This window comes from Tachypleus tridentatus, chromosome 8 (assembly GCF_004210375.1).
Source record: "Tachypleus tridentatus isolate NWPU-2018 chromosome 8, ASM421037v1, whole genome shotgun sequence".
Lineage (NCBI taxonomy): Eukaryota > Metazoa > Arthropoda > Merostomata > Xiphosura > Limulidae > Tachypleus > Tachypleus tridentatus.
This window is the reverse complement of record NC_134832.1, coordinates 16,276,193-16,298,714: the sequence shown is the minus strand read 5'-3', so window position 1 is coordinate 16,298,714 and position 22,522 is coordinate 16,276,193. Positions and strand designations below refer to the sequence as shown.

The 22,522-nt window shown below is 31.0% G+C and overlaps 1 protein-coding gene across 1 annotated transcript in view; it reads left to right on the top strand.

The window, feature by feature from the left end:
• Positions 1-22,522, top strand: part of LOC143258590 (dystrophin-like) — a 194,731-nt gene that overhangs the window by 10,395 nt on the left and 161,814 nt on the right. The window contains 5 exon segments of the mRNA XM_076517774.1: positions 12,802-12,863; positions 14,283-14,375; positions 15,678-15,755; positions 18,809-18,901; positions 20,726-20,817. Of these exon segments, the coding sequence (XP_076373889.1) occupies positions 12,802-12,863; positions 14,283-14,375; positions 15,678-15,755; positions 18,809-18,901; positions 20,726-20,817 (418 nt within the window).

Genomic DNA, 22,522 nt, shown 5'->3' with positions numbered 1-22,522 from the left:
ATACTTTGTAGATTTTTTTGGGTTCAAGAACGTAAACGTGTGAAAATTTTCAGCTTTTTTGGTTTATTCTTTTATTTCAGGAACTTTAGGACCTGTTTTCTTTCATGTCCTAATTGTGTTTTTTAATCATTACAGATCATTTTCATGCTAAAGGTTTGACTTGAAGTGAAATTTTGTTTGATGTGGACTGGATGACAGTTTTGTTAGTGGAGATATTGTGATCTGTATGTTAGTTTTTAGTACAAGTCAGTTTGTCAGAAGGCATCATAAAAATTTTATATGTATGGATAATATTTATTGGGAATTATTTATTGGTGAAAGAAAAAACAAATGTGGCTAACAACTTTGTTTAACTCAGGTTTGTGGATGGCATTTAAGACGGCAGAAATTTTAAGTATTGAGTGTTGGAATGTTAGTGTACAGGTGTTAAATGAGTAGTGTCTATGATATATGAAGCAAATATGTGGAGAATATCTTTTATTTTGTAATAAATACAAGCAGATAACTTGTGGGTAGACATTAGTATTTGAAATAATAGAAAGAACAGGGATTATTGGTTTTGGAAAGTGAGTGAAATCTCCCTGTGCAGACTTGGTTGGTTATTAAATATTTGAAAGCTTTCTTCTCTATTTAGTTAATTTGAGGGATCTGTTTTAGTTTGTCAGTGATGGTCTTTGTAAATTCATTATTTGGGTCATATATAAGATTTTTGTATAAAGTTGTGTTACCTGGTTGTTGGAAAGCTTAATTTCTTTTTGTTTTTTATCAAGTGGAACAATACCCCACTGTTACCAGAAGGTTTTGTAATAATGTTCCTGTCACTTTTTAAGGCCTAAAGATCTGTTTGTTTTTTATGGTTGAGACTATTATGTGTACACTTGGGTGATTTCAATAACTATATCTTGTCTTTCTCAATACTTTAATGTAGATTTGTTGGTGTGATTTTATATGGGTGGAAAGTGTCCACATAATTTTTCTTTAAAACTGGATGCTTGTTTCTGATGTAAAAAGGACAATTTTTTTCCTAAAAGAATTGTTGTAGTCGAAATTCTCAGGGAAATCATTGGGCCAGAAATAAATTCTGCATCATTAACAACATTTGAGAAAAATTACGTAAAAGTTTAATAATTATAGAATGCTTTGAAGTACAGTGTTGTGGATGAGTTATGATACATGCATTTGTGAAGTTATTAGCTTCTTAGCAAAACAGTCAGATAAGTGATGTGTTTCAGTTTATTAGAAAGATGGGTATACTTGTACTAGTAATTTCAGAGTTTAAAGGCATTTGTGCTATTTTTGAATGATGACTAGCATTTGACAGTTAATCATATAATTTATTGACTTGTGCATTCATTAATACCACGTAAAATAACTGATTACTAAAAATTAAGTTAAATCAATTGGGGTCACAAATTATATAGTAATCAAAATTTGTATGGGTTTCCAGTTCTTACTGTATTTGATTATTCCAATTATCTGAGTCTCATGTGAGAATAATTAATTAGTTGAATGTAATTGAGTGATGAGCCCAATAATTAATTGATTATCAAATTTCACTAGCCCCCCACTAGTGCAGCAGTAAGTCTACAGATTTACATTGCTAAAATCAAGGGTTTGATTTCCCTTGGTGGGCTCAGCAGATAGCCCGATGTGGCTTTTCTATAAGAAAACACACAAATTACACTAATTACCAAGCTCTAGTTTTGATGGATTTAAGGTATAGGTTCCTCTAATTACAGTGGTTTAATAAGTGTAGAAGTTTTGGAACATGACTTAATAATGAAAGTATAGAGTCATGGAAGTAGGAAAGCAGTAGGAATATGTTATAGTTGAATAGTGTTACTAGTGGAAGTGTAAAGAACTGAGAAATTAGAATAATTGATGAGTGAAGTATTTATTGGAGAGTCAGACACAACAGTGGAAGCAGAGGATCTACGAACCTAGAACCAATGGAGGACTAAGATTGCTCTGAATGAGAAATGGAGGAGAATGGAAGTTATTGGATTTAACAGCAAGATTTGTGTTTATCTGATAAAAAGAAATAGATATGTTAGCTGAAAGTAGAGTGTAAAGAGAGAGAGAGAGATGAGGAAGGATATCATGGAAGATGAAGTGATTACAGTTTGAGGCTAAAGCAGAATTAGCAGATTAGTTTAAGTTAGTCGTATCTCACATATCCATAGATTGTACCTATCCAACAAGTGTTAAAATTATTTTAAAATAGCAAAATTAGTGCTTCACCAAAACAAACAATTCTGAGCCAAGCATGGCCCAGTTGTTAGCTTACCAGACTGTGGATCTGAGGTTTTAGCCCTGTTACCTTAGAAAAGAAACAAAAGCATGATCTATGCTTTAGAGTAGTGGAAGCCTTATAAAAGTGATGGTTATATCATATTGTTTAGTCTAACTAGATTATTCCACAAGTTGATGGTAGATTGTGTTGACCAAATGAGGTAGGACTAATACATAGTAGTTTTGTTTGAAATTCAACAAACAAGCAAACATCTCCATAAATTCATATCAAACAGTAAGATTTTAAAAAGAAAGTCTGAATATAGTATTTTAAGCTTGTGATGTCGAGAAAACCCACTTGTAGAGAAATATATATGTAAAAACGGTTTGTGAACCTGATGATGACCGAAGAAGGTCGAAACGTTGTTCACTCCTCTGCGTAAAAAATTTTCTCAACCCAAACGAGCTGTTTTTACATATATATTTTAATAAAAATAGTTCCACAGATCATAAATGTAAGCTTTTATTATACTAAGTGCAAAGCATATATAAGGAGTTACATTAAAATGACAATCTCCTTTACTCATTCTGCAAATTATTTTAAATGCATCTACCATTCTCCCAAATATTTGCTTTTATAATTAGACTCCTAATTATCATCACAGATTTAGCTTTATATTTTATCAGTCATCTAAATCTGAAACTACCACCACTCACAATTTGGATACTAGTTACACAGTTAAAGAAATATGCACCTGTTATGTAAGCCTACCTTCAAGGACATTTCTTACAGAAAAACGAGTTGATTTGTGACTAAAACATTTCAAATTCACCCTACTCTAATCACTTGCACATGGTAGGAACTACTTATGTTGAGAAAAACATTATGCACTCTATATATTCCCCTCTGAGGGAAAACTAAAGTAAAGGAGAACATATAAAGGAGTTCATGCAATTTCATATTCTGTGATTTTTTTAACTGAAAATGCAATTAACTCTTATCCTTTCAGTTATTGATAACAAGTATCTTGACTGTTGTATTTAACAATATAACTAAATGACAATTTGGGTATATACACTAGATATATGCATAAAGGAAATCAACTGCGAAAAAAAAGAAAATTTTATAACAAGCTCCAAAAGTGTATCTTAGAACAGCTGGTATTGGTATTAACACTTTTATTGATAAGCAGAGAACAATATTAACCTGAAGATGAACTAGGAAGGTTGAAACATTGTTCTCTGATTATCAATAAAAGTGTTAACACCCATACCAGCCGTTCTAAGATACACTTTTGGAGCTTGTTATAAAATTTTCTTTTTTTTAGCAGTTTTAGGTATAACAAACTTTAGAAAAATTATATTTGTAGCCAACATTATATCTTTACTAAGCACTTCAGAATTTCAGAATTATAATTTTATCAGGTTTAGGAACTCAATATTTCAGAAACTTCTCAAGTTTTCTCCCAAAAGAATTAGTTCTTTAATATAAGTATAACATTCCCACCCTTAAAAAAATTGGTGAACTTGGAAATTTGTTGCCTTCTTCAGCATAAGCAGCATATGACTTGGTTAGGCAGTTAGGTTGTGCTGCCACACAACAACCAATTAAATAGTGCAATATTAATTATTCCAGTCACGCACGTCCTCATGAATGACGAGGAGTTTCAATATGTTAATCTTAATGATCGGAGAATGCAATAGGCCTAAAGGCCAAATAACCAGCTGGTAACATTTTAAAGTGATCTAATGATTCAAGAGAATTGATGGTCTAAACATGTACCCCCCTACCACCACCAAAAAACCAAAAAAAAACATATACTATGATATATGTTATAACATATGATAGCACATATACTCATGCTACATTGATACTGGTGCATATGAAATATTCATTCTGAACGTGGATTGAACAAATTAGAGGCAACGATGTTCTGGACACTTTTTTCTTTTTTAGTGAATAAAAATATAAAATCCCTTCAAGTCAAATTTGATGTTTTTAAATTAGGAAACTTTCATATATTTCATGGTCTAACAGAGAATCTGTTTTATGTCCTTGATATTATAATAATTTGCCATTTTTGCAAATGATTGTTATAAATGTGCAATTCATTTTGATGACATTATATTTGTTTGGGAATTTAGTTCCTTTACTTTTCCACTTATAGAAAGTATTTTAGTTGACTGACACTTAGAAGCAAGATAATCTTAAAACTAGCAATAAGCTCAAGCAAAATTAAATACAAGTTTCCTGTAAACATTCTGATGAAAGCATTTCACATGCTTGCTACAAAGAAGCCATTTTTACCATGAACTTTTCAAGCATGTTGCTATTCAAATAAAACATGTGTACACCATAAATGGTACTGTGTTGATTAATTGGAGGAACCCAAATCCAATAAATTTCAATGTCTGTTGCCTCAATTTTTTTTTTTTTTTGTGTGTATTGAAATTAAGATTAGCTAGGAGCTGTATGATGTCTTAGTGAATTATTTTGTTAGCTGGGTGTATGAACTTAGCAAGGTTTATCAGGTGTGAGAGAAATTTCCAGAATGAACAAAGTAATATTAAGTTCTTTTGGAACAGATTTAAAGATAACCTTTTGTAAACCATATCAAAATTGACAAGATTCAACAGTATTTCTAAAACTCTTTCTTCTAGCAAATAAATTGAGAAAATGTTAAAAATTCCTAATGTAGCCATAAGAAAAGAATGAAATTGAAATCAATTTTTGATGCCCAAGGAAAACAAGTTAATATTATAAATTGAATTAATTGCTGAAAAGTACACATCTAGATAGCAATAGTTATGTTGGATGATAAAGCTACAGTAACCGTGCAAAAAAGAGAAGTTGCTATTGCTCTTACTATGATTTTCAATGCTTCAAAGTTAGTTGAGATGCTGCAACTTGTCACAGTAAACTGAATAGAAGCCAAACAAAATAAGAATGAAACTTGTATCGGGTATTGTACACCTACCATGAATAACTCAAATGATTCACTTGCCAAAAGAACAAAATCATATGGCATCCATTCAGTAGCAGGTTTTTATACATATTATGTATTGATTTACTTTTAACGTAACTGTTTCTTGTAAATTGTGTGATATTATAGTCACTGTTATACTGCAATGTTCAGTTTATGTCTGAATACTGTTTAAATATTGCATATTTTTAATCAGTGTTTGTTTGATCTATGATTATTTTATCTTCGACACTAGAATTTTCATAATTTAAGGTTTATTTACTCTTGTAGAATCTGTGAACATAAGAATGTTTAGGTAACTGATTTTATTTCTTAAAACATAAGATCTGTAATATTTTGACTCTTTTCATGCTTGTTTAGATCAAGAGAGTTCTTGTTAACTCATTTTGTAAGTTTTTAAAGAAGTCTCCTTTAATATGCATAAATATTGTAAAGATCAGTAAATTTTCAAGGGACATTGGTTACCCTTTATCTTTGGAGAAATATAGTTAAAACTGCATATGCAATGAAAATATCAAAATTTAATAACAGTTTGAACAATTGCCAAGTTTTTTTATATTTTTATTTAAAGTAGGATGACATTTCAGACTAGTACTTTTTGTCAGATTGTACAACATCCAACCAGCATGTGAGCTGTATGGTTTTACAAAGAGCACTAGCTTGAAACATAATCCTTCTTTAAATAAAACTATAAAAAACCTTGGTGATTGTTCAACCTATTATTTAATTTTTTTACCCTTTATCTTTGAACATTGAAATATAAGTTTGAACATCATGCAGGGCAATATTCTTGGTGATAACATTCCTTTGAAACTTTATTTTTTAAATATTTTTTTATTTTGAGGTTTCTTTGTGATCACAAACTTAAGAAAAATATCCTTAAGTTTACTAGAAAGAATGAAACATAATTATTCATCAACTTATAATGTGATTATTTTGTTTGACTGTATTTACTCTTTATTTGAGTGTATTTTGCAACTTTACAGTTCCTATTCATGAATGTGGTTTTGATATTGGTATTACTAATAACAATACCAGAATGAATTGTGCATATTTACGGTAACACCAGTGACTGTCAGAGTGCCTACAGTTGTCCTTACAGTATTGGATTTTAACATCAAATAATATAATATTTTGGGACAATATTGGACTTGCTGGTCCATATCAGCTGTCCTATTCCCTAAAGAAAAACTATTATTAAAAAAAAATCTGAAATCCAGCTCTTATCATTCATATACTTATCAAGCGTTCTCTCAAGCTTACATAGACATTGCCTTCCAAAAGCCAAACCATTTGTTAGAAAAATAACAATGTCTTAGCTGAAGATGACACCTTTTCTTCCAAAATTTATATTTGTGTACTGCAGTCCTACTATTCTTACTGTTAAGTATGAAGATTTGTCCCCTACTCCTATTGTAACTGCTAAGTATGAAAAGAGATGATACAACAATACCATCAATTCCCTTTATAATCTTAAATATCTGCAATACCATTTCTAATTCTTTTTTAAGAGAAAAAGGTTTGAGAGATTTCAGCCTCTACTTGTATGAAAACCCCTCCATTCCAGACACCACTCTAGTAATCTTTATCTTTTTTCAATACTTCAATGTCTTTCCTAAGGTGAGGTGCACAAGATTGAACATAGTATTCCAAATGTGGCCTAACCAGTGACCTATGCAATGAAATTATAACACCTTTAGCCTTGTATTTAATATTTCTGTAGATATAACCTAAAATTCTACTTGCCACACCACTAGCAACAGCACACTGCTTTGGATGGCTTAAGTGACTGGTCAACCATTACACCAAAATCATTTTTCTTCATGACACTGTTAAGGTCATTCCCATCCAAATTATTCTTATAATTCAAATTATGATAAGTCGTGACTTACGAAAAATATATTAAGTGACTGGCATGTCCAATTCTTAACCTCCTTCTAAACCCTTGGGAAAATATTCTGGCCTAGGAGCCTCAATGTTTTTCTTTTAACTTCCCAGTTTTTATCTTAATAAGCTCTGAAATAATGCAGTCATCTTGTTTCCACCTATCAGCTGTGGAATACTGCTTAAATCTTCATTAGTAAAAACTGAAGAAAAGCCTCCCAATGACACACTCAAATGTCTGCAGACTTTCAGAGCTAAAAACTGAGTTTCAATGCCCATGGTGGATAGACCACAGATAGCCCATTGTGTAGTTTTGTGCTTAATTCAAAACAACAACAACAACAACAACAACAACTAAAGAAAAAGCAAAATTTAATTACCCAGCCAGCTTGACATGGGCAGGTGATTAGGACACTTGTAATTTGAGGGTCATGGGTTCCAATCCCTATCTCATCAAATATGCTCACCCTTTAAGCTGTGTGGACTTTATAAAGTAATGGTCAATCTTGGTATTCACTGGTAAAAGAGTAGCCCAAGTGTTAGTGGTGGGTGGTGATGACTAGTTACCTTCCTCCTAATTCTTTCAGTGCTAAATGTACGTTTGATTAGTGGCACTATAATTAAAGGACAACCACGAAGATTGTGATGGCTTTCACACGTTTAATTACATTTTCTAATGGCGTATGGCTTGGCCGGTAAGTTTAATTAAAAGCGGTTACTGGATTAGTACCATAATAAACACGTACTTGTAAAAAACTAAATGTTAATTAGTGGAAAGATTCTCTATAAATTGAGCCAATATGCAGCGAATTCATCAGATCTCAGAATGGCTTCTTCGCAGGCCAAACACCCCTTAGATAGTGAAAGTTGTCTAATGCCTCCATCAAAAAAATCCAAATCTGAAACTGACAGTTCACAATCATTCCAAGAAAAATGGTTGAATGAATTTAACTGGCTCTAATATATAAAGCCTCTACAAAGCAAATGTTTTGCACATTGTGCATTAAAGTACAGAACTCAAACACTTTCACAACTGGTTGTGCAGTGATGAAAAAAGACAACCTAACCAAGCATCAGAAAACAAAAGGTATTTATTGACTGAGTAAATGTTGAGACTTATTTGGATAGTTAAACTTATAAAATTATAAAATATAATAAAAAAAATATGCCCATGTCAATTTATTTCCTAATACTTTAGCAGTGTTATTACATTAAAAAGATGTTGTGATGCATGATGCATGCAATTTGATAAATGATAAATTCATTGAAATAAAATGTATGATAAGAACTTAGTTGTCATTTATTTTTTGACTGTCTTATCGTATGTGACTGGCTGGAGGGTTGGATACGGATCAAACCTATCTGGCTAACACACTGGCTAAAATTGGCTACCAAAAATCATTTGGCTAATAGCCTGGCTACATAAAAATATAGTCCAGGGTAAGCTCTGCATCCTTTTTCATGTTCTAATTTCCTGTTTTGCCAACTTTCTTATCTTTTGGGATCTTCTAAGGCTCCTGTCATACGAGTCAATTTAGCTTTAAAATTTTTTCACATGCAATTGGTGTCTCCAAATAACTCGGCTATCAAAATGATAATAGAGAATTCTTGTTTGATCCCTTCAAAATTTGCTTTTTTGAAATTTGTAATCAAAATATCATGCAGAAAAACATTGAACCTTATAGAGCAATGATCATTTGCACTCAGATATTCCCCAGTTTTTAATCTTCTTGATCATTGCTGTATTTTATTTTAACAATTAATCTAAAATAGCATTGTTTCCAGAAGATGCTTTGACTAATTGATAAGGAAGACCTTCTTGAACAGTTTCCAGAACCTTTCTTTGTCATGGTTTGACTCTAGTATTTTCCAGTCTGTATGCCTGAATTTTAAACTATGGCCTTATTACAAGTTTCATTTCATTGTCTTTAACAAATTCCAACTAAAAGCCTTTTATTTTTATTTTATATACTAATAGAAACCCAAATGGATTCAATATCTATTTTAGTATCTTTGATATCCTCACTTTAACAGGATGTAATTCACATATAAAGTCACTCATTCCCTTCTGTTTAATACTCTATTGTCATTAAATAATCTGTATCTCTATTTCAAAGAAATCCATCATCAAACTCATCTACATTTAGCCATGTTTCTGTTATTCCCATTATATCAAAATTCTCCATTGCCACCAGTGTTCTAAAGTCATCTGTTTTACTTCTAGTGTTACAGTAGTAATAATTATGCCTACACTTAGAACTGCTTCTACACTAATTTCTTTTGCTACTCTTTTCTTTGCTTCTTATTCCTTTTGCATGTAGATCATCTTGGTCCTCATCACTGTCTAGTCATGTTTTGAAACTTCCCTTACAACTGAGTTATTAGCTCTAGCAAACAAGCCAGCCTCTATCCTATTTAAGTGTAAAAAATCCTTTCTTCCATTCAGTTGGTCTCACAATTCCAACCAGCCAATCTGCTCATTTTTACATGTTAACCTAGGCATAACATTTAGCCCTTATGACTTACTTTTAACTCCATCACTATAATTAATTCTGGGCAGTATCTTTGACAAAATTAACTTATGACTTTTTTCTTTAAATGTGTTTATCAGTCCTTTGTACTTATTAACTTGTTCTTCTGACCTTCATTTCCCTACATTATTAACTTCTGCGTGCACAACCAAAATTATATCTCTGCTAGCTCTCTTTCTTATATCTGCCACCTGTTTCCCTAAAGAGCATAATCTAATTCTTTTCTCCCTGTGTACTCCACAGACTATCCTATCTTATTGCCTTGTCAAGGAATTGCCTATAATTATAATCTCCATATCATATACATCTGTCTTTGGCCCTTTTCTTTTTCCTCCCTCCAGTAGTTTTTCAGCTACATGAGCCAAGGGCTTAAATCTGTTGCTGACTAGAATAGGCCTATTACAATTAAATCCACTACTTGTAGCCCTGTTAGTATTCTTTCTAACTCCCTGAAGGTCACCATTAACTGATGCATCCTTTGCATGTAAAAGCTTAAGCTCTTGTTGAAATGCTGTTGCCATTTCCCACAGTTCACCATTCTCTTTATCTATTGCCTTTACTTTAATTGGGACAGTCTCCAACTTCTTCAACCTACACTGTACATACAAATTGGGTATTTGCACTGCTAGCCTCCTTAAAAGTTCATACCAGTCTATAGTTCCTAAATACAACCCACTCATTTTACCTATTGTACTTCACAAACTGTGAATGCTTTATGTCCAACACTAGTCTTAACCATTGTGTTTGTAATTAGAAATAAATACTCTATACTAAATGTAAATACCAGTTGCCTATTGCCAGCATTGTTATTCTTAAGCCTGAACAGAAATATCTATTATCACCTAAAAAAATTCTGAAATTTTTTAATGTTTTATAAGACTAGTCTGTACAACTGTAACTACTGCCTGTGAACTGTAATATTGTACACTGGTTAGCTGTCTTCTCAGATAACTTAACAGTTATACTGTATATTTTTATTGTAAGTTTCCTATGATGTAACCACATAATATCACAAAATGTACCTTAGTATAACAATTCTGACAGGGTTAAGAAATCGTAACTGATATTTTTCAATAATTTTATATAAAATAATGACATTTTTTTATGGATTGTAATTCATGTATCACCTAATGAAGCATATTCCATTGTAGATAACAAAATCAGCCCGGCATGGCCAAGTGTGTTAAGGCATTCGACTCATAATCCGAGGGTTGCGGGTTCGAATCCCAGTCGCACCAAACATGCTTGCCCTTTCAGTCGTAGGGTGTTATAATGTGATGGTCAATTCCACTATTTGTTGGTAAAAGAGTAGCCCAAGAGTTGGAGGTGGGTGGTGATGACTTGCTGCCTTCCCTCTAGTCTTACACTGCTAAATTAGGGATGGTTAGTTCAGATAGCCCTCGAGTAGCTTTGTGTGAAATTCAAAACAAACAAAGAAACAAGATAACAAAAATATAAAACACATCAAACCTGGTGTTGGTTATTTGTTGGTATGAACAGCTATACTTGAGAAGGTCTAAGCCATGTGATGTAGTTTAACACACCATGATTTCTTCTGCAGGAGTGTAATAGTTGTGACAATATGTTCTGGTCTTTGGTTGAGAGTAACAGCATAGCCAGTTGGTGATGCTGACATATTGCCCTTTTTATTGTTAGTAATTCTAAATTAGTGATGGCTTTGCGTAAATATTAGCTTGTTTAGCCTCTTGTGTAAGGTGTCATTATGGTTGAAAATATCAAATGAAATATCCCAATAAGATTACATTTTGAAGAATATATCAGTAATAGGTTTAATTTCCTTCACAATATATACACAGACACAAACACAGTCTGTCATATAACTGATTAATAAATATTTGTGACATTATCTACAGTGTCTTGTGATGAAATTCTTATTAACAAGTTTTATAAACATTCTCTAAATATCTAATGATAATAAGCAGCTCAAAACTGGTCAAGTAATTTAATGGTGTGAAAATGTATTCTGGCATTCTAGTTTGAGAAGTCAGCATAGTTTAAATACCAGATGATAAACAGTCAGAAAAATTCTTACTTTGGTAACATTGGAGGATATTGTGGGTACTTATTAGTCTATTGAAAATACTGGTTGATAATATGTTCAAGGCTTTTATCTCGTAGGTTTGTCTGCCTTACAACAAATCTGAGAGTGATGTCATTTTCAGGCTGTCATCTATTCTTCACTTCACCACTCAGTGATCTACATATTCTACATTATATTTTGCTATTATTTTAACTATTTTCTACTATTTTAACTGCATACATTACAGAATATTGTTTTATTCTTGAAGGATACTTGATTCTATTTAATGTAATCAAACTAATATTATCTTCATTGGCTGGGTAATCAGCCTTGAATATTTTGCACATTAGTATACTTTCAGTACTAAACACATTGTATTCAAACTAAGTATGTTTGAAAACCCTAATGTAGAGAGCAAGGCATATTTACGTCTACTGTGAGATAGTTGGCTGAATGCCATACTGTCCCCTAATGTTGGATGAAAGGGGCTTTTTAAAAAACTCATCAGCTTTTCATATATGTATACATATAGCACTTTACCTAGTTAGTTGGGACAATGAAATGCACAGCACTCTTTTTTAAATCTAGAATCATAAGTTCACTTGCTCATGGAAAACTTGGAAACTGTTGTTAAAAAAAAAATCAAAGAACAATGTAAAACCTGTAAAATCATTATCATTTATGTATTTGTTCAAAACCACTATCAGTATTGTTAGTGAGACTGTTTTATCATCATAATCCAGGTGTGGTGTAGCTGTATCTTTAAAACACAAATATAGTGTATTGTGTGATAAGACCAACTACTTAGGCTATTTAAGATGTATATGTTTAATGCATTTTAAATAAAATATACAGATAAAATCAAGTGAGGAATGATACAACATGTATTTATCATGTGAAGTTTTGAGGAAATCTAATTTATTTTGAGAGATAAAAGTAAAGGTTGCTGTTGCTTAGCAAAAAATTTACATATAACTTACATTCTGCACATTGTTTTGTGCTATATAACAATTTTAGCTGTTTTTTCCTGTGGGTTATCCATTTATCTTCTCCTCTAAGTATACATGTCTGAAGACTTTTAACTTGTTTAACAGCATGTAAAAGCCTGTAATTGTATCTCATCTTTCAGATGAACGAGAGGATGTACAGAAGAAAACCTTCACCAAATGGCTTAATTCCCAGTTATCAAAAGTGAGTAAACAGCTGTATTTTGTATTAATAAAGATAAAGTAGTTAAACAACACTAGTTTCCTACCACTAATGAATTGTTTTTTTTTTTAAATCAGCACTGTTGTGCTTTAAAGAGTTTTTTTAACCAACACAATCTCATCTTTGCACACACATTTTGGTTGTTTTCATAGAAATTGAAAAATTGATAATTGCTTATGTGAAATTTCTTCATAAAATTCATGTTAAAATTGGTTATCATATATTTAGCTTTCGATGTTGAAGTACAGTGCATGGTACAGAAGTTGTGTATAAATTGATAGTTTGCATTGCCATCGATCCTCTATTTGTTTTATTTTCTTTTTGAGAAAATAATTTCAAAACAGGAGTTTAGTTACCTTTTAATAAGAAGTTACAAAATAATAAATAAACATATGAAAAACTATTTGCTTAAATACTTATGGACTACTCAGCATCCTTTAAGCATTACCTTAAATTTCAAGTTTTGTGTGCAAATTGTCTTCTGTTTCTGTTTTGAAAATTTAGTGGCTATTTATATAAATAGAATATTTTAAATAGAAAATTTAATCAATTTAATGTTGAAAATATTGAGAAATTTTTTTCTCTCTCTGTTAATAGTGTTTGCTTGTTGAAAATTAATCTTTGGCTCTTTGCCAAGTTACTATACCCGCTTGTTCTTAATGTATGCATTTTATGATTAAGGGTGAAATGGGCGTTTCAAAAGTAACAAATTTTAATAAGGGTGGCATTCTTTACATTGATGACATTTTTTACAGTATTTTTACTTCCATAACTTTAGTCATGCTTGCTTTACTTCTGACCAAGTATACTGAATGGAAATTTATTGTACTTGTGATTATAAAACAAATTTAAAAATAAATTTTTGAGTTTGTGACATTTCAAGTAACTAAAAAGTAAGCTAGGAAGCAGTGGTAAATTACAAGATTAAAGTCTGAGTTAAAGAAGATAAGTAAGGTTTTACTTTAACTTCAGAATGGTTAATTGCTATACTCAATTCAGAAAGATGAGATGCATTTGAAAGTTATTTTACTTATCTTCACCCTTTCAGTTTGTGAGCTTCTATTTTAAATTTACTTAGTATGCTAAGCTCTAAAGTACAGTACAGATTTTGGTACAACACTGTTGACTGAAAAATTTATTTCTTTGTAAAACTAGTGTTTCTCAAATCTTTTCTCCTTTGTAACACAATTTATCTCACCTTCTTCCCAAGAAACATTCAACTCATATAAACCATGATATAAATATACATCTAATACTGACAATGATAAACTTTGCAAGGAAAAAAAAAAGACTATTTTTTGATGCTTCTGTCCTCTTCTCACAAATTACAATTGCATCTTTACGGTTTAAAAAACCACTGTTGTACATAGTCATACATATCTGATGTTTAAATATATACAGGCTAACCAACCTATAATCAGAGATTTGTTTGTGGATCTGAGAGATGGGACACGACTTTTAGCTCTTTTGGAAGTACTTTGTCATAGAGAATTGGTAAGTAATAATACATAAAAGTTTGGTAGTTTGAATTAATGGCAGCTTATGTGTCTGATTCGTTCGTATTAATATAAATTAAGCTCTATGGGTATATTTTATAGAGTTATTCCTTACACTAATGAAAACTGGATAGTACTACTAATAGTAGTAATAATTTTATTACTATCAAATGCCTTATATATATATATTTTTACATTCAAATAAAGTTTCCAACCTTCAACCTTAATTTAACCAATACATTGGTTAGTGTATTGTCACTGGAATGAAACATTTATTATAGTTTAAATAGTTATAGGTGATTAATACAAAATAGTATATAATTAATAAATGTAGTATATCATAGTTCTATAAGTATTGTGACTAATAGAACTGTATTAGGGTGTTACTTTAGTATACTATAGTTCCTTTGTGTTGGCTTATAAGTATTATGACTAAGAGAACTATATTAGGGTGTTAATACTCATGCAATTTTAACCAAATTTTTTTTTTCTCATAAACACAACAAGGGTGAATTATGAAGAAATAAAGAATGTTAATGAATATTATGCAGTTGTAGATTGTAATTGTTTCTTATAAATTCATGTTCACACAAAAAGTACAGATAACATTAGTTGTGAAGGATGAGAAGAACAGTTTTAGGGCTAAATGCAGAATTAAAAATTTAAGGTATTATGATGTTTGAAGAGAAGTTTTATTTCTCTAAAACAGCAAAAATCATTACTTGTACATTTTGTTTGTCTATAAATAATTTAAACAAAAATTTTATTGTTATTTTTAGTAAACTTGTTTATTTCCTATCACACAAAAATTCTGCTAATTTTAGACTGTGGGTTATTCTTCAGTTCAATTTTTATCACATACACTCTTTGTTTTAATAAGGCATTAAATTAAATTATAGGTTTCATTAAAATTAATAGAGTATTTTAAATCACATACAAAAGTATGTACTAAAATTGAAATTTTTATTTCTTGTCATTAATTAACTGTTGGACTTGTAATTTTCAGATTTATATATCAACATATAACATTAAAAAACTCTAACTCCTAATCCACAAAGTTAATAGTAGTAAAATTCTGTTGTAAGCATCATCCTTGAATAATGAAAATTTTATTTGGTTGTCAATGAAGTATTTTTTTAATTCAATCTTAGACATGTGGATTTTCATATGGAAGTAATTAAACAAGTTTCACATTATAATTTGTATATCTTAAAAATAGTACATTTTAATCTTTCTGTATTTGATTATTTGATATTAATTACTTTTTGTGCAGTTTTATAATTCATTTAAAATTTTACAGAGAAGAGAGAGAGGTAGATTACGTGTACATCACTTGAACAATGTTGGCCGTGCCTTACAAGTGCTAGAAGAAAATGGTGTATGTAAACTCTTATTTCCGTTGTTTTTTTATAGAAATATTGGTAACCGTGTGTTAACTTTTATAGAGTCTGTCAAGGTTCAGTGTCTGAAGGTACCTTAAAATCCTTCATTTGGTTTGAGATGTTCTGTGATTTAAAAAGCATGCCACAGAACAGTATAAACTTCTTTACAATAACTACATTTAAATTTCTAAGCAACATTTACCCATTGTAGTGTTGAAATCAAATTTTTAACTTTAAAAAAACCTTTTATGCATAATTGAGGTTTCAAGATGGATTTCAACAAAATTTGTGAACATAAAGATTTTGAAATATTCAGTGTATTTGTCTTTACAATTTAAAACCATTGCAATATTATTCTTAGAGGTAATTAATTTACATCAAGCACTAGTGGTGTCAGTACTTCATAGGTATTTTTTTCCATAATCTTACCAATAAAGTTTTCAGAAAAACTTCTTTGGATAATTCTTCACATACTCAAGACCTGGATGGAATGACAGATTTTTCTTATTTTAACAACTGTATGAACCAAAATATTTTTTGATAACAGATGCAAAATTTCTGTAATTAATATTCAGACCTGAAAAGTTTGTTTATCGTAATAAGTTAATGATAGGTTTGTCTCATGATTTAAAATATTAAGGTCTAAAAGTAATAATGCAGAATCTGGAAAAGTAGAAAACTATATCATCTTAACGTTTGTGGGAGTGTAGAACTGGGAATATAAACATCTATCTGTACTCATCATGCTTGGGAATGTAGAAAACTTTTTTTATATAGTTTAATGCTTTCTGAATGAAGCCTGTATTATTCTGTTTGAACTTTTGCACATAATTCTAAATTCATATGATACTTCTTGTTTGAGTAGAAGGAGTTATTTTTTCAAATTTCAAAACAGTTGAATAACTGCGTATGGTCTGCTGTTCTAAAATTATTTCAATTTTTAGTCTTAAGGAATAAAAAGTAGCAATGCTCTTTCAGTTTACATAAAAAAAGGGTAAAAGAAATAACATTTATCTACTGAATTAATGTGTAGGGTTCTGGAAAATATGGTGTGTGTGTTGGGGTTCTGCTTTTGTCCAAATGTATTTCAATGTACTTTTTGCCTCCCCCATAGAATTAAGTTTTGATCCTGTTTAGTTAAATTCATGTAAATAATTTTTTTCATAAGTTTGGTTTTGGAACTATGGTAATGTGTTTTGTTTTGTTTTTAATAAAGTAAAACTTTTCCCTGCAGAAATATTTACATTTCCAAAAATTAAATTATTTTTATACAATAATAAAAACAATCACTGGCTTTATTATATTTAATGTGCTCAGACAGTTAACATTTTATTATTTATTCTAATGTACCTTTCTTTTTACACATTATAAAATTTAATGTATTTTGAGACATCTTGACTTAAATTTCTTATAAACTATTTAAGTATTAACAGGGAATTAGAATGTTATAAAATCTCTTTACCTCTATCCTGGAGATTTTTGGAAAAGACTTTATTGTTAATTATGCTAGTCATTTTGTCTTATTTTGGTCAACAATCCATTTCTAAGCATCCAATCCTAATAAATTAAATTTGGTATCTGTTACATTTGAAAGATTTTTAACTATCGACAATTACTAGTGGTTTATGAATTAAACAAAAACTTGTAAATCTTCAAAGATTTCAAAGCTTAAATGTAAATTAAGCATAACAGTTTACCATGTAAATCTATCAGTTTTTCTCCTGGTGTTAAAAGTCTCTCTCTATCATCTATCTCTGTCCAGTTTTTTTGGATACCAGGTCATGTTGGTATTTGTGGGAATGAGCTAGCTGACAGAGCATCAAAGTCCATCTGCTCTGGCTCTATCACCACCATCCCTATTCCATACATGGACTATGGTCCAGTCATCAAAACCCAACTGTACACCAGTTGGCAGTCAAACTGGAATGAGCAACGAAATAATAAACTTTTTCAAATCAAGTTTTCTTTAGCTCTTTGGCCATCTTGTTTCTGTAAAGATTGAAGGGAGGAAGTTGTTTTAGCTAGGCAATGCATTGGTCACAGTTTTTTACCACTTCCTTTTATCTGGTACTGATGCACCAGTGTGTGGTCTGTGTGGCACTCAGGTCACAATCATACATATTTTATTATCACACCATTGTTGCAACCAAGAACGACAAGGCTATTTTAAACATATTTTTATGGTAGGTTTGCCCTTGACATTAGCCAATGCCGTAAGTGATACTGGCTGCCTCACTCATGTTTTTACATTTTTAAGAGCCATTGAACTTTTTAACTTAATTTAAGGATTTTATTGGACTATACACTGTTTTAGCATGATTTCTTTTACACATTTTAATTTTATTTTGACCTGAACCCAGGACTGGAAAGGCCAACTTCAGGTGACTGACAGCAAGTTTGAACTTAATGCCTGTCTTCCTGGTTGGTCTTAATTTTACATATTTTATGTATTTTTACCTTAATTTCCATATACCATTATAGTATACTACATCTTGTTTAGCACAGATAGCTTAGTTGCTTTGTGCCAATAAACATGAAATACCTACCTACCTGGTATTAAAATTTACCATGCATCCATCTAGATTTCTCCTGACATTTAGCAAATAAGGTTTTAAGCTTATGGGTTTTACTCTTGCCCATCTACTCATTTTATTACAATAATGAATCACAAGGCTTTGCTCGTGTGATTATTGTTTCATTAATAAAAATGTGTAATGTAATACTAGAGATGATCCTACTATATAAAATGTGTAATGAAATACTATATAAAATAAATTAAAATGCTGGTACTTAATTCTGTAATTTTAAAGTATTAGAAAATAAATAAAGTTGCATTTGTGAAGAACCCTGTATATAATTTGCAAGTATGACAAGTTATGCTCAATACACTTGTATCAGTTTATGTTTGCCATATAAGACTGAGAAAATAATATTTTCAAGCTAGTTAAGTGATGATGAAATGTTTCATTCAGAGTCTCTTAACTGTCTTCAACTATCTAATTAAAATTTCTTATAGTAACTTAATAATATAGCAGGATTTTTTTTTCAGATAAAACTTGTAAATATTAGTACCAATGATATTGTGGATGGCAACCCAAAACTGACACTAGGACTTGTGTGGAGCATTATATTACACTGGCAGGTGGGTTTTCAGAAGGCAGTGAGTGAAAACTGACCAGTATGTCTTTATTTCTAGGTCATCATTATACTATCTCAGTGATCAAGCATGTTACAACTGTATTCTATGTGCAGTCTAATATAATTGGTTTAATGAAATACTCAATATATAAGCTATAAGCTAATGTGAATTGTAAACTGGAATATGTGTAAGTAGAAGAGTTGTTTTTCTAATTATTGATTATAATAAACATGATAAAAATATTACATTACTAGTTTTACATAAAATACTTTGACACTAATGTTTAAGAAAACAAATTTGGTGCTTTTTAATTGAAGGCGAGAAGGTATTTCCACATGCTGGATTTGATCCAAGGTGAATGCTCTGCCAACTAATCTATAGGGTTATCACACTAGCTATTGTTAGTAAGGTATTTTTGACAACTTTTTTTAAACCACCACATTCTTCCCCTCTCAGCCAAGGCATATCCTCATGTTTTATCTGTGGGTTATAAAATGTCCACTAGTTGCATACCAACATTTTATTGAGTGGTATTTCAACTGTTACCTTTTATATACCAGTGAACAGCTGTAAGAACTTTGGTTGATGGTTAACCCTCTTGCATTTGTTATTGAATCACTTTTTTTTTAACAGTTTCAACTACAAATAATATTTCCCCTTCTTTTCATTTATTTGTTTATAAGCTGTTTAAATAATAGATATATACATATAGCTCATGATTACTTTGCAAATTATTTTAGCTGTGAATTTATTTTAGCTTGATTTGTGTTGAGTAAAGTTGTTGCTTTTAACAGTTTTTTGATTCTTTTAACTTATTTAAGCTCAGTTATAAAGTCATAAATTGTTATAGTTTGGGTACATTTTGCTCTAGTGACTAATATTTTTCAATAAGGTTTATTGCCTCCTCTCACATAAATACCTATTCTCATTCAGTGCCACCCTCTTTATGCTTTTTTTTTTCGTATGCTGCATGCCTTGAGCTCACACATACTTTATAATCGACTGGTTCAAATGTGTCTTGTGTGACAACCCTCCACCAGTATGAATGTGACATACTTACCTGATGCACGTGACTTCCTCAATTAATTCTACCAAACCATGATTGTGATCTTCCACCGTAACAAAGTATTCTAAGTAAAGAGCTTAAAAATCATATAGTTAAGTGTGCTGAAATGTACCAGAAAGCAACTACTATTTGTAACCCTCGAATGGCAGTCATCATCAATTGGTGCTGTTACCTGCAACATTCCAGCTGTTTAATTGTTGAAGCTTAAAAAAGTCACCCTCACATAAATTGAGGAGAAATTCTGTGTACGTTGTTAACGTTTCTTGCTGCATTATGCTGCAGTGCTTATTTCATACATGTTTTTATGAATTGTTCCATAGAATCTATGGAATAGACTAATCTCCATGCCTCATACCTCTACTCTGGTGTATTTGCTCATTCTGCACGTAATACATCCAAGTGAATTCCAAAGTTTTTCTGGTGGTTAAATTTTGTGTAGATTACATGACATGGCTATCAGTCAGACTTTTATTCAACTTTACATGTTAGAATAATATAATATTTTAATAAAATTGAATTGAAAGATAATTTCCAGTTTTTTGTAATATGATAATAATTTTTTTGGTATGAACAAGCTCTTCTCTGTACATTTTAAAGATCATTGTAGATTTGAAATTTAAAGTTTATTAAGCAAATGTACTTATTAAACTTTTTTATTTTTTTATCATTTAGAGGACTATTTGTACTACTAATAAATACTCTTCTTTTCTATACAGAAAGCAAAAAAATTAAGCCCACTTAGAAATATATTTTTGTGATAGGTCCATGGAGTTTTGAAAAATGCCAGTCATGAAATTCACCAAACAAACCTAGAAAAGACATTATTAGCATGGTGCAGAGATGCTACCAAGGGGTAAGTCCAGTTTTTGTACCTATAGATCAGGAATACTTTATATACATCAAAGTAATTTTATATGCATCACTTGTGTATCTTCCATTCCTTTCAGGAAGGAGATAAACATGCAGGATATAAGTTTGATACCATGTAACAGATTTCAAGTCGTACATAGCATCTCGGCTAGAAAGTCAATAGAAGGAGAACATATATTCACAAGTGAAAATTAACTGAAGCTAGTTGTATTCACCCTGTAGTGGACAATAGTAAATTTAAGGATCTATAACACTGAAATCCAGAGTTTAATTCCCTGCAATATATTGAGTACAGGTAGCCCTTTATGTAGTTTTGCACTGGAAAAAATTGCTTCCATTCATTTACACTTTCTTTTTGTAAAACATTTCTAATTTTTATTATATTGAAAGAAAGATAAAACTTAATTATGAACAAATAGGAACTTAGTATCAGGCTGTTACATATGAAATTTCAGATATTTAAAGGAAAATGTGAAACAAGTACATCTTTTTGTTGTTTAATTTATTTAATTACAGTTAGCTCCCTTACACTCAATACACATCTGCAAACAAGTTGTAAGTTTATTAAATACTTTCCTAAAGAATTGGATATCCTTTGAGGCAATGAAATTTTTAAAGGCACTTTTAATTGACCTTTGGTTTGCAAACTTTTTTATTCTTCCTATAAAAAATGTCCAAATGTTTAAAAAAAGTTATAATCTCCAGGGGAAGACCTGGTGAATATGGTGGATGGAGTAAAGTTTCATAGTAAACTTCGATTACTTTTTGGACAATAACATCTGAGACATGAGGTTGGGCATTGTCATGAAGCAGTGTGGGTTCACTGCTATTGATTATTGCTGGATGTTTGTGACAACTTTTAATGCATAATTTCAAGTTCACAACAGCACTTAAAATTAAGAATGAATAATGGATTACTTCTGCTGATAAACACCAAATACTAACCATCAGCTTCTTAAGAGTGAAGAGCTAATTTTTGACATATGTTTTGGTGTTTTTTCATAATGAAGCCAATCCCAAATCATCATCGATTTTTGTAAAGAATTCATTTTTCATTGCAGATGACAATTCTGTGGAGAAAGGGTCATTCTTGTTGTGAGAGAGGAACAAATTTTATCTCTTGTTTAATGGTTTTTAATCAATTTGTGAGGTACCCATTTATCATGTCTTTTCACTTTCCAAGTTGCTTCAAGATGTTGAGAAACTATTGAATAATGAACATTTATGTTTGTTGGCAAGTTCTTTCATGATTTGGCAGTTATATATTGTAGTTAAGGCCTTCAATTCTTCCTCATTAATGACGGTTTGAAGGTGGCCCGAGGTTTATTTTCAAGGCTTATGTCACTAGAGAGAAATCTTCTAAACCAATGCTGTGCACTTATTAACTGTGCTATCACCAAATGCATGACTAATATTATGAGCTGCTGTCACTGCATTGTGACTAAGCTTGAACTGATACAAGAAAATTACAGAAATATCAATTTTACCCATGGTGGCAAAAATCAATATAAATATACTCTTCAAAAAAAGAAACGCAAAAGGCAAAATATGAGACAAATTGTTAACAAGTTTATTCTGGGTAGTTCTGTATGACATGTGTGAAACTTTGCACATTCACTGCTGAACATCCAAAGTCTGCAAAGGCGAAGTCCACGCTCACTAGGTGGAGTTTAACGTCACTCAACATC